The following is a 12,148-nucleotide window of genomic DNA, read 5'->3' on the forward strand; positions in this document are numbered from 1 at the left end:
AAAAACAAACGGTCGAAAAGCCTGTCGGTTTAAGGACGTTCGCGCCAAAATCTTCCTACGGTGAGATTTTCTTCATTTCTCGCCTAGAGTTAGGCCATAAAGTAATTACTCCAAAAATGAAGAAAAAATTGGAGGTCGCCGACTTTGTTTCGGAGAAAATGGCAGTGGAAAAATGCCTTAATTTCGAGAAATCTGTCATAATAGCGAGATGTAGCCTGATCTGCTCATCCATCGAAAATCATAAAAATAAACGGTTAGAGTGAAGGTTTCTGTGCATATTTTTTTACGGGTGAGATTTTTAGATAATTGCATGCCGCTAGGGATGTCGTAAACAGTAGAGTTCATCCTCGACGAGCGTTTTCGTAAGCTCTATCCGTTGCAACCACTACCGGAATGGCACGAGGAAAGAAAATGTTAAAAAAAGATCACTTCTTACGGTGGGAATTTTTTCATTTCATCGTATTTTGTAGATAGTAAGTAAAGTAAGTGATTCATGATTTAAAAAATAGGGTTCACCGATGATCTAAACGAGTAAAATCGATGTAATTTTGCAAAGCTCTTGGAAATTCTCGATTGCCACGTTTTTGCGTGACCTGTCGGGGAAGGACTGGAACCCAATAGAGTGGATGAAAGGTTTTTACCCAAAAAAACTTTCTCGAGCATAGCAACGAAGTTTTAAGCAGTCGTCATCTTCATTTGGTTGGTGTTTTGTATAATATCTCTCCATTGCCGTTATGCTCGTCTTCTGGAGTGTGGTTTTTGTGAAATATAATCGCTGGCTGTTTCCATGCAGGTCCGCACTATTCAAGTCGACGAGTATGAAAATACTGCTCTATTTTCACGAAAGTAAAGGAAAAGAACTTCAAAAACATGCATTCATTTTGAACTTAAGTTCGTAGGGTAATAAAAACATTTAAAAAAACAGCCCCATTAAATTTACGCAACGGTTCGTCTTCGAGTTTTCCAAACTTTCAGCCAATACTCGATCAGCAGCTTCCTTTTCCAGAGCTTTTCCATCCTCCCGCTCACTTCTCTTTAACGTTTCATGATGATTCGGAAATAAATGTGCCATTCTTTTGCCTGGAATTTTTTCCCCGGCGTTTTTGTCGCCATGTTATATTAACTAATGCTTGAAAAATATTTATGAAAGTCAAGTAGACGTAGACTAGTGCACCAGTGATAAAACAAGGCGAACATCAGTCGTGCAGTAGTCTACTTGACTTTCCTAAATATTTTTAATCAATTTCTTCTCTGATCCAACCGCGCTGTGCTAGACTTATCGTCCACGGTTTCTGCAAAGGTTTTAAAACCTCAACTTCACTAATACTCGAAGTAATGCGTGACAGGGCTGCGTGACATATTACAGTCGCGTTACCTGCGCAGTAACGTTGCGCACAAACAATTAGCGCGAACGTCCTATTGACAATTCGCAACTACTTACCATATCATACCCAACGCGCGCTCATCACGGAATAGCTGTTAAATATACCCAATTATTATCCAGCTGTTTTAGTTATTGTACAAAAAACGCACGAAACGAGTACAAATATTCCACGATATTGTACAGTTAGTCATTTGTACACGTGGTTATTGTACAGTGGAGAACCGGTTTGATTAGTTTAGTTGCTGACGTTACCCCGCACGCAAAAATTTCTCACGCGTTCTCGGTTGTTTACTATTCATTTGCTAAGAATTTAGTGCAAAAAAAAGTTGGATAATAAATAGCTTATTAGATAGTTTGATTTGTAGTATCGCTGAGTATTTCTACTAGTTGTTTGTATTTTGACTGGCCCTAGCGGGCTCGTCAAAATACAGCACAATTCGTACAAATACTCCGCGATACTACACACCAAAACATCTAATGAGATATATGTATACCCTTGTATTTAGCAATTATTCGCCGAAGGCATAGTTAACTATGCCGAAGGCGAGGTAAATATAGCTAAATAAAAACCGAGACGAATTCGCGCTTATTATTCCGGCCTACATTTACCTCGCCTCGCGTTCGCTGTTAACTCTTTGGGACGTTAGTCATATGGAGTAGGGTATAGAGTTCCCGGCGTTGTGGTCTACCTCTGCCTACACGAGGTCAATCTGGCTGCGTTAGCTTGGAGGTTTCTTAGCCTGCGTAGCTGATGGCGGAGACAAAATGGGGAGCGTGGTGGTGAATTTGCTCCCCATTCGCCGCGCGGCTTCGCCGCTCATGAATTTGCCTCTAGCCAAGGGTTTCTGAGCGAATGAGACGCGTAAAATAGAGCTGTAATTCAGGCTATTTATCGTTGCTGGACCCTAGACTCTGAAAAGAAAGTCGTTGTCAAATATGTTCATTAATTTAATGTTTGTCAAATAGGCCACAGTTTTGTCAACAGAACTTACAATATAAAATAAATATATCTGCCTACTGTTGAAAATGCCGTATGCGACATTACATCTTTCTTCGTAAAATACAACGCGAGCTTTTAATATCTTCTTCTTTCGTTAATCCATGCCAAAAACGCGTGGTACATTTAATACTGTGGTTTTTATTTTGAGTGTCGAAAGCAATTGCACAGGCATTATTGGTTTGGTTTTGCTGCGATTGGTGATCAAAACGAAAAAATCTCGCGTTGCTTCTTCAACCAATGAGGGAGCTGAGAAAACCAGGCCAAGCGTGACGTTTAGTTGCACATTTCACCGCGCTTCGAGCAAATTACATGTAGTCACTTGGAATTTCGATTGGTTCGTCGCACTGGATTAGTCAGAGTTAGACTATTGCTTTTACGACACTCAAATAAAACCGCTCTGTTTATAAAATAATGTTATTTATTTGCATTACGTTGACATTTTCAGCTCTGTGTGTCAGTTATCTCTCATAATTTGTTCTATTGATTGATACTCCCAAACAACCGTCGTCCGGCGAAAGTCCATCCTTCAATAAGACTCAGTGATGAACGTGTCACGGTTAATATTGTATTCTTCGAGGATTTTCCAGAGTTCGCTCTTCAGCCTTAAGGAAGTTGTTTATGTTCCAAAATGAGGGAAGAAAGCTTTCCTGACAGCCGGATTATCCACACCTTTGGGAGAAATGCTTCGCCAGTACGTCGCAGCGCCTAATGTAACCAGGTCGATCTCGTTAAACCTGTTCTATTGGTCCATCTGTCACAAAAGTGTCATCAATAAGAGCACTAATATGAGGCACAGTTCTTTCCCTCCGTGACACAGCAATGTTTGATATCTCTTCACTGTTCATATTGACATTCGACACCGGCGAGCTAAGTCTGAAATTCGTGTCTGTTGGAATTATGATGGGTAATGCTGTTCGGGCGATTGCCTGAGCGGGAGTCACCACGTTGTTGAGTTCTGTGCCGTTAGAAAAGCTATTATCGCGGTTCTCTTCTGGTCGACTGTAGTAATACGAAAGACGCCACGCCAGTAAACGTTTCTTTAAGCTTTCAAAAGAGGCCTTTATGTGCCATCCGTTGATCATGGAGAAAAACACAACGTTCATGAAAAAAAATCCAAGTGGAACGTACCCTAGTGACAGAGGGCTGTTCCTTGATAGCGTCAGGCTCAGTAAGACAACTGGACTTATGGCTCTGACTAAAATAGTAACAACAAATCTAAAAATAGAAATACACAAGAAAAGAAGACCGTTTTTATTTCCGCCAAGCAAACGAATTAAGGAGCATGAATCGAAGAGGAAAACACTCCCTTCGAAGAGAAGGCTAATGACTCCCAAAATCGCGTTTTGTCGGTAGGACACTAATACACTAAATGTTGACGCTGTTACAAAATGATGAAGCAGCTGGATCTTGAACAAAGGGAGCTTGCTTTTCAACAATAAATCCTGGCAAAACTTGAACATGTAGTTTCCAAGATAAACGCAGAAGATGAAGAGGAAACTTGAAGACGTATCGCGAAGAGGTTCGTCAAAGGTGATCTTGGAAGAAATGCAGTATAAGCCACAACAGAAGAGAAGAAAAGAAAAAGTCAGGTCCCTGCACCTGCGGGTAGAAAAAAAAATGTTTCTGTTCAGGATGTAGGTTGTGGGCGACATCTAAAGACGCGCGCAAGTTGTATTGTTTGCAGTAGTGGCGAGAAGAATGGCGTATTATTTGGGGTGCGTCGCTGTTAATTCTTCTCGCGGCTACACATGTACAGCCCAAGACGACGCAGAAGGACAGTAAAATAAATTATTACTATTTAAAAAGTGGAAAAAACCTTTCTCTGGTTAAAAGATTAAAACATAAGTTTTCGGCTATTCGTCAATAGCCATTAACGAATGAAAAAGTTGAGGATGAATGGAAATATATACGAAAAGGGTGCGAAAAATGTTATAAAACTTGTATACAAAAGAATTGTGAAAAAAGCTTGGGGATAAAAATGTAAATGATGTCTAATTACAGTAATTAGGCCACGCAACTAAAATTGCATCGTTTCCGCGGCTTTTAGATTTCTCGGTCGTCCAATAAAAGGACAAACTTGACATCAAAGTTAGAAATTGTGGGACAAGGTTAGTCAATAACTTACGAAAAAAAAGTGTTCGCTCGTTTATTCTGCGTTCGATCAAAATAAAGAGAGCAGTAAAGCTTTATAACGAAGGAGTTTGTCATACCAAGACAACCTGGAAGTAGCCTGTGAATACAGCCGCCCTTCACTAAAATATGATGCTCACCGCTACTCCGTCGCTTTCCGGTTTTCGGAGTGGCGGTGAGCGATGAAAGGAGGCTGAATCCGCAGGCTAACCAGGCAGTCTTCAGTCGTTTAACCATCACCGAATCTGGATGTTTCAATTTAAATTATACGGTTCAGTTAACAACGTTTAGTGGGTAAGCACTCAGAAGAAGAAGAATAAGTTGAACATCCGTTTAAGACTTCAGCGCCACGGGAAGTCAAACATCCACGCATAGCTGGCAACAGGAATATCTAAATATTCGTCTAAATATTCGTATTAATATCAGGGGCACCCAACGTCTATTTTCGGACGATTTGAGATCTAGAATTTTCGGAACATTTGTTTTAAAATTCCTTGCTTGCCTGCCTGTCCTAGGATTTTCGAACATCTAAAAATTGGTATTGTAGCCCGTTTTTAACGGTTTTTGACCCTAAAAAAATCACCTAGAATTTTCGGGAGCCTTTTTTCTGGCTGAAATTTTTGAAAAGGTAAGTTCTGATCCCTATAATTTTCGGATCACAAGACTTTCAGCTAGGATATCCGAACAGATGAAAACATTTTAGGGGATAAAAATGTGCCTATATGTGCCGTGTAAATACTAAAATACGTTTAACAATGCTATGTTTCAGTGGTATGGAACTATATTCTCGTTGGGTGCCCCCCTTAAATATTGCATCGTGGTTTCATAGACTCCACAATTATTGAATGCGGTATTCGTGTTACCATTTTATCCTTTTAATTTCTGAAAATAACCAAGAAAGGAAACTGAGCTTCAAGGTTTTAGCCGGGATTAGAAAAGAAGAAGACCAATAAAGTCGCGACATCTCGGCAAAATGTATTGATATTGATACAACACTAAGCGGAGAATTAAAAACATTTATCGAGGCTTTAAGTGACTCGAGTGTTTCGGAAGTTCCTACTTTCCATAAAGTCTGAGAGTTTCCCAAACTTTATAATGTGGTAATTTAAAGGCGATCTTACACGCATACACAAACGTGCACTTCCTCCGTACTCAAGTCTAAATAATACCAGATTCTCGTACTGGGCTTCACATCATAGATTATTTTCACTAGGCAAATGAATTAAGTGTTTCTTTCGAAATCAAAAGCTAATATAACTTTATTCCTGAAATGGTTATTAACCAAATGTATAAACGCTCGAAGGCGTAAATATATGATACTTGCGGAACCAGTAAATGCGTGTCAATACCAACCTCAAACCAAAATTAGAAATGGAAACAATCTAAATACGGAAGAACTTTAGAAAGTGAAAACACAATGATTCAATCTGGGTGCTTAACTTCTCTGTGCCGTTTTCAAGAATCGTGACAATGCAAATATTTTACCCATTCGTTTAACGCGCGCGGACGCGCGCGTAGTCATATCTTCTCACGCGTGACATCATGTTAAGACAAATTTTCGCGGAAACGAACTCAAAGGGTAGTGTTTTCGCGAAAAAAACTAACTTTTCGACTTTTACAAGGACTTATTGTACACGGCTTTAAGACGCACACTGCGTTGGTCATATCACTGAAATTAAACTACTAAAGCTATTGGAACAATAAATAGTTGTACCCAGTATAGTTTACAATAAGGTAAATAAAGATGATACTCACAATTTTCGGACAACCGAAGATTTTTCCTCATAAACTTTACAAAGCCGACGAGAAAACTGGCTACCTGACTTGGAGAAGAGGAACACAATCGTTGGTGCTAGAAAGAAAAATATCCCAGCTGAAGCGTTAATTGTAAGAGATGCAACCAACAGGGCAGATAAGGGCGACTGCATCATGAGTGAACAGAGCAATGACCATCGCATGAACCAGCTTGTTATTTGTAGTTTAATTGTGGCAGTTAATTGACTGGAACAGCAACCCAAGGAACACGATGATTCATACAGGAACAGGGAACTGGTACCCTACAATCACCTCAGACAAAACATCATCCCTACTGCTAAAGAAACTAACGCCGTCACGGGCCGTTACATCACGGAAATGTAAGATGAAAAGCGAAATGAACTATACTGCGCTTTCCTTTTATCGACGGTATTGTTCCAAGAATCGGCGGTGCTTTCGTTTTTCGTAGAAATGTACCAGCGGGCCTCTTATTTTCTACACTGGAGACAGCAAATGTGTTGACCGTGTTCGAACTTTGCGTAATCTCGTTTCAGCATAACTTCCTGGAGATGGCTTTAATTGAAGCAATTTTACGCGCCTGCCACTTTATTTCGGCGGAAGTAACTTTTTCTTTGGCCGAAAATGTTTCAAACTTTTTGACATCCAAGATTGTTTGTGTCAAACTAGTGTTTACCAATAGAAAAGTAAGGAAATTAATGATCTATTCCTTCTGGAATTCGCTATCATAAACGCGTGTAAGAATTAGAGCGAGATCGCTTTGATAAGCACGTTTCGACATCCTGTATTTTGAAAACAACTGGCTGGGTCCACTTTTTTCGTCTTAGCCCTTGTGATCAGGACCGGATGTTGAAGTTAAAGGAAGTTGAACGTGATTGGCTTTTGGTGTAGTCACAACTGAGAAAATATGCGACAGATTGCGACAGTGGCTTTTTCACAATCCGTTAATGCTCAACGAGAAAACAACGCAGTTTTTTTATGCCAAAGTTGCTTTAAGAGTTGCGAATTTTAGAAAATCTACGTGTGTATGAATATTTATGCTAATTTATGAAGGAACATTTACTGTCAGTCTCACGGTGTTGAAAAATTTATCGATCACGTTTTCCCGAAAAGAAGTGAATGACGGCAAAAGAAATATTCAGGAAAAAACAAGACAAAAAGGCAAAGTAGTATAGTATATTTGCTTCGCTATCTGGTTTAAAAATGAATTGAAAGCCAAATATTTAAGCATCTTTGCGTTCTTTTAAGAGCATTATAATTTTCCGTGAATAGAATAATCTGCCTCGGGGAAAAACCTTTATAAATAATTAAATGAAAAGATAGAATTACTGAATATACTGCAAACAACTTCCTGCGTTTGAAACTGGGAGACAATACACAACGATGGTATTCATTGACAAATTACCCAGCAACGTGTTCAAGACGTCAGAAATTGCTTGCGGGAAAAATAGCCCACAGACGAACATATGGGAACAATACGACTGGCAGAAGTACTACAAAGGACAGAGCTACTTCCCTACGAAATTTTCACCTTAGCTTCAGGCTTTCATGCCGTGATGAAATAGTAAGCATTTTCAGTAAAAAAAAAAATAAATAAAGCGCCAGCATACTGGGATTGGATTAGAATTTGGTCGAGAGTTCAAAGAGAAGAATGGACTTTCTCCCACCGATTAGTGACGCTACAATTTGTCTGTTGGTTTAAGAAGTATTGTCCACCCACATCAAACGACTGCATACTGCTTGCTTATCCTCATAGCCAGACTCTTTTAATTTATTTATAAATGTGGAACAAATGCCTTTTTTACGGGCACAGGCTGCTTTTTTTTTACCACCATTAGCACGAAGACAAAAATTCATATTATTATTATTATTATTATTATTATTATTAGATTACAGAACTTACGCCATCATTGAGGTCGGTGTATCGCTTTCTTAGTCAGTTTTGTTCGCGGAATAGCGACAGAACTATTTAAATGCAAGACAAAGTTAATGGTATTGATATTCTATTACCTCGCTCAAACGAATGTAAAACATTTAGCATGTAATAAGCAACCATGTTGGGATGTGTCAACACGAGCCGTGTGCGACCCTCTTTATTATCACGGTCTTTACAAGCAAAATTACAGAAACTCTGAAAGGCTCAAAACACAGCAAGAACTCTGAACAACTGATATGAAAGCCTACAAACCAATCTGAACTATGCTCGTATATCAATGATACAATATTGGAAAAACGGAGAGTAATTTTGAGGCCGCAGAGATGTACTCATAACGAGAATGATTACGAAAGAAGGCAATGCAGAATATATACCAGCCCTCCGGTAATGAAGCAATTGCAACAACATACCATGCAACACCCCAGACAATGGGCTACATAACAAATGATCAATATATTGTTCTGAGCATGCTCATTTGAAAAAAAAAAAACTACGAGAAGGTCTGGCGGAGGAGTGGAGACAGCTGATACACTGGACTCAAAGAGCTCGAGTTGAAATGAAGATTATTGTATTGCATCAATATTTTTCACAAGACGCAATAAAGGAAATTCTTCATGAGCAAATCCATAGAATATTCTGAATTTGAAGATTTCATCCTCGACGTTCTTTTTTGAAAACGAAGAGTGTGCAGGCCGCATTCCACGACTGATTTATTACTACCTTGAAACAAATTCTGTGTTAGATTTCCTTGTAACTCTTCAAATTGAAATGGAAGAGGAATATGAAACTAATATCTGATTTTCCAAGCGGCAAAACTTCCATGAGTCCAAAGGAAGCCTTAAGTTTACCGCTGTAATTATATCATGAACAAGGAAAAACGAGCGAAACTTACCCAGTCCAACCAGGTGGGGCTATGGACTTCATTTAAACATCCGGCCGGACGCTTTTAGAGAGTTTTGAAAGCAATGTCATCGAAAACGTCGCTTCTAAACATAAACCTGCTCTGTCGTAAGGGTTTCGCGATTATTCGAAATACTTTGGACAATATAGAAACCTTGGGCGCTGAATACGCAAGAATTATCCGCTAACTGCCCGGGTTGGACACTATGTCGAGGTAAATATAAAGAATGAAACAAGCACTGTTGTGTCCTCGCGTTCAATAGAATAGTAGATTTTAACATCAGCCCTTAGAATCGGCTATCTTACGTTGTTGAAAACCTTACGATATACGAGAAAGATATTCGGCGCATGCGAGTTCAGTAACACTTGTGTAAAGTGAAAGTAGTGTGGAAAACTGAGAACATAACGTCGATGTCTTGTTAGGTCTGATTTCTAAAACCGTTTCCTCAAATTAACTTGGTTCGTTGGGAGTTAGGATAATTTGTGGAAGTTGAATAAACAGGAGCAATTACGAAACGTTTGAAAAAGTTTTAATACCTTTGTGCTCCGAGAAGTCTTAAGTGCGGGATTACCCAGTCAATCTCGTTACGTTTTACCCATGATATTGACAAAAAAAGCCTATAAATGGATTAGCACGAACGATCTTGAAATAACGATAAAGATAAACGATTCATTGTGTATGCTCACATCGTCATCAAAAGCATATATCTGGTGATTTGACCTTTTTTACAGACTACGGAAATTAAAGAAAATGTACTAAAATACATTCTGCACAATTTTTCAATCCTCAACTGATACTAGGGCCCAGTCTACACTTATCAGGATATTTTTTAATCCACAACTTTTTCTCTGGGGATTCAAAAGTTTTACGTCCACACATACCGCATTCAAACGGCATCATCCGGATTCGTTGTATTGTCCAGGACTCCTCTATAACTATTGCCAACAGAGCATGCGCCATCAGGAGTGCAAGTTGGCGACTTCGTCACGGTTTTCAAGTTGGTTACATGGAAAGGGATAGCATTTCTCCTTCAGCGGCCATGTTGAATGTTTTTCCGGTAAAGACTGGATCTGAGTTAGAATCCGGAATTATGCGGATTCGTTGTAGTGTCCAGTCCTCTATGACTATTGTCAACAAAGCATGCGCCATCAGGAGTGCATGTTGGCGACTTCGTCACCGTTTTCAAGTTGGTTACATGGAAAGGGATAGCATTTCTCGTTCAGCGGCCATGTTGAATGTTTCTCAGGTAATTATAAAGACTGGATCTGAGTTTGTAACGTCATTGAATCTTTGCGTATTCAAACTTTCTGGAGCCGATTCAGAAAAATGCGGATTCGTCGGATCCGTGTGAACAGAAGACGAATCCGCAAAAAAAAAAAAATAGCGGATTAAAGAATATCCGGATACCTGTGGACGAGGCCTAAAGAGATTAGCATACTCTTATTCCTCCTTGTCACGCTCCTTTCTGAGAAGTTGATCCGGCGATATCTGGTGCTACCAGGCAAGAAATGAGCTAAAAGAAAGATTAGGCATCTCGTTTGAGTGACACAGCAAACGCGAAACGGTGGGCTGCTGCTTGTAAAAAAGCATGAAAATGATGTTATCCTAACTGTAGACTGCAAAACAGTCGTATTTTTTGCAAACGCAAGCAACGCGATAAATATTCAAACGAAAAGCAACGCGATGGTGTGCGTTTCACACGCGAGGATCACGCTTACGGCGGTTCGCGCCTTCTGAAAACGACTGTTTTGCAGTCTATCCTAACTGTCTCTCTTTTGAAAAGTTACTTGATACCTGCTGCTAACAGCGGCAAGAAATGAGCTCACATCAAACGAGTTTCTTCCATTTTCTAAAGACCCACATTTTATTCCGATGTTTGCCGTAAAAGTGATGCTCAGTCTCTCTAATATCAAACAAGTGTCTGACTCATCCGTTTTTGGCAAAGCTTTGTCGCAAATTCAAGTCTGACGTTTGCCGCAAACGGCTATGCTAAGTATCTCCTTTGTCTTGTTGCGTTGCTGTAGTCGTTGCTAAAAAAAAAACAGAAATACCTGTGGGAAGAGTGTACTAGTTCAGTTTTTGTCGTCTCTCAGAGTCTATGAACATTAAGTGTTCCGCGCAGACGTGAACTACCTCTTATCGTCCTTACCCAAAAATACTTTAAAGCCCATCAATCAGCTATGTTGAATTGAAATGACGCAGGACTTTCTACAAAAAGCTACTCTAAAATCCATGGGTATGTAAGATTTCAAATGTCACGAGGAAGAAAAAAGTTGTCGGTATAAAACTGACGCACGATCATCTATTTTTTTGGGGGAGGGATACCAAGCAATGGCGCATGGTCTTTTTTTTTATTATGGTCGTCGTTAGGTTTAAAGAGCCGAACTTTTAATTCCAAGTTCCGCAAACTGAGCATCGCTCACGGGATGATATTTTACGAATTTTGCAGTCTTTGTTAAGGTTAGAAAGGTTTTCATTAAGTGTCAAAGGTAATCGAGGGATTGGTTTGACTTGTATACTTGGCGACAAATCTCGCAATGCGTTCTCAACCGCAAGCGGCGGCAGAACAATCAAGTGTGACTTTCTCTTCGTGCTCCCTGCGGCGGCCACATGCATTAACGTTAAGTCATTTATGGCTCATGTGATAGCCTGCTTCTTCGGCGATTGGCCGAGGTAGTGACAATCCACGCGTGCTACATTCTCAACCAATCAGAGGCAATCAGAGATTTCAACCGTCTGTTGTGACAGGTCAAGCTAATTATAATCCAAGGAGGTAGATACTTTCTGAGCTAAATCACGAGCTGATCACTTTGTTGCCTTCTTTGGGAACTTACGATTTTTGAAAAGAAGATAGTTTGAAATAATTTAAACATCTGCTATTCAACAAAGAACTGGAAAAGCCATAAAGATCAGCTAGATTCTTTTCTTTCACGGCAAACTGTCTTTTCCGTTGGCGTTTTGTCCACTGAAAGAGCATCCTTTGTTACTTCTCACTTAAATGGTCTTCTATAACTTATTAGCATT

The 12,148-nt window shown here is 39.7% G+C and overlaps 2 protein-coding genes across 2 annotated transcripts in view; both read right to left on the minus strand.

Moving 5' to 3' along the window:
• Positions 1-2,311: 2,311 nt before the first annotated feature.
• LOC138022155 (uncharacterized) lies at positions 2,312-6,840 on the minus strand. Its single transcript, XM_068869188.1, has 2 exons — positions 6,270-6,840; positions 2,312-3,983 (listed from the first exon to the last, which is right to left on the minus strand). Exons 1-2 carry the CDS (start codon positions 6,470-6,472, stop codon positions 3,113-3,115), a joined length of 1,074 nt encoding a protein of 357 aa, XP_068725289.1. The 5' UTR covers positions 6,473-6,840; the 3' UTR covers positions 2,312-3,112.
• A 4,120-nt stretch (positions 6,841-10,960) lies between these two features.
• The window catches only part of LOC138022156 (LYR motif-containing protein 4-like), a 9,668-nt gene continuing 8,480 nt past the window's right edge, over positions 10,961-12,148 (minus strand). The window contains exon 3 of the mRNA XM_068869189.1: positions 10,961-12,148. This exon is cut by the window's right edge and continues 54 nt beyond it. The gene's annotated coding sequence lies outside the window, so the exon portion shown is untranslated.

This window comes from Montipora capricornis, chromosome 10 (assembly GCF_036669925.1).
Source record: "Montipora capricornis isolate CH-2021 chromosome 10, ASM3666992v2, whole genome shotgun sequence".
Lineage (NCBI taxonomy): Eukaryota > Metazoa > Cnidaria > Anthozoa > Scleractinia > Acroporidae > Montipora > Montipora capricornis.

Bases quoted from the DNA above. Each gene is read 5' to 3' on its own strand.
- LOC138022155 (XM_068869188.1), bottom strand. From the start codon at position 6,472: ATGCGATGGTCATTGCTCTGTTCACTCATGATGCAGTCGCCCTTATCT. The intron at 3,984-6,269 runs GTGAGTATCATC...TTCTACCCGCAG, and splicing joins TCTTCGGTTGTCCGAAAATT to GTGCAGGGACCTGACTTTTT.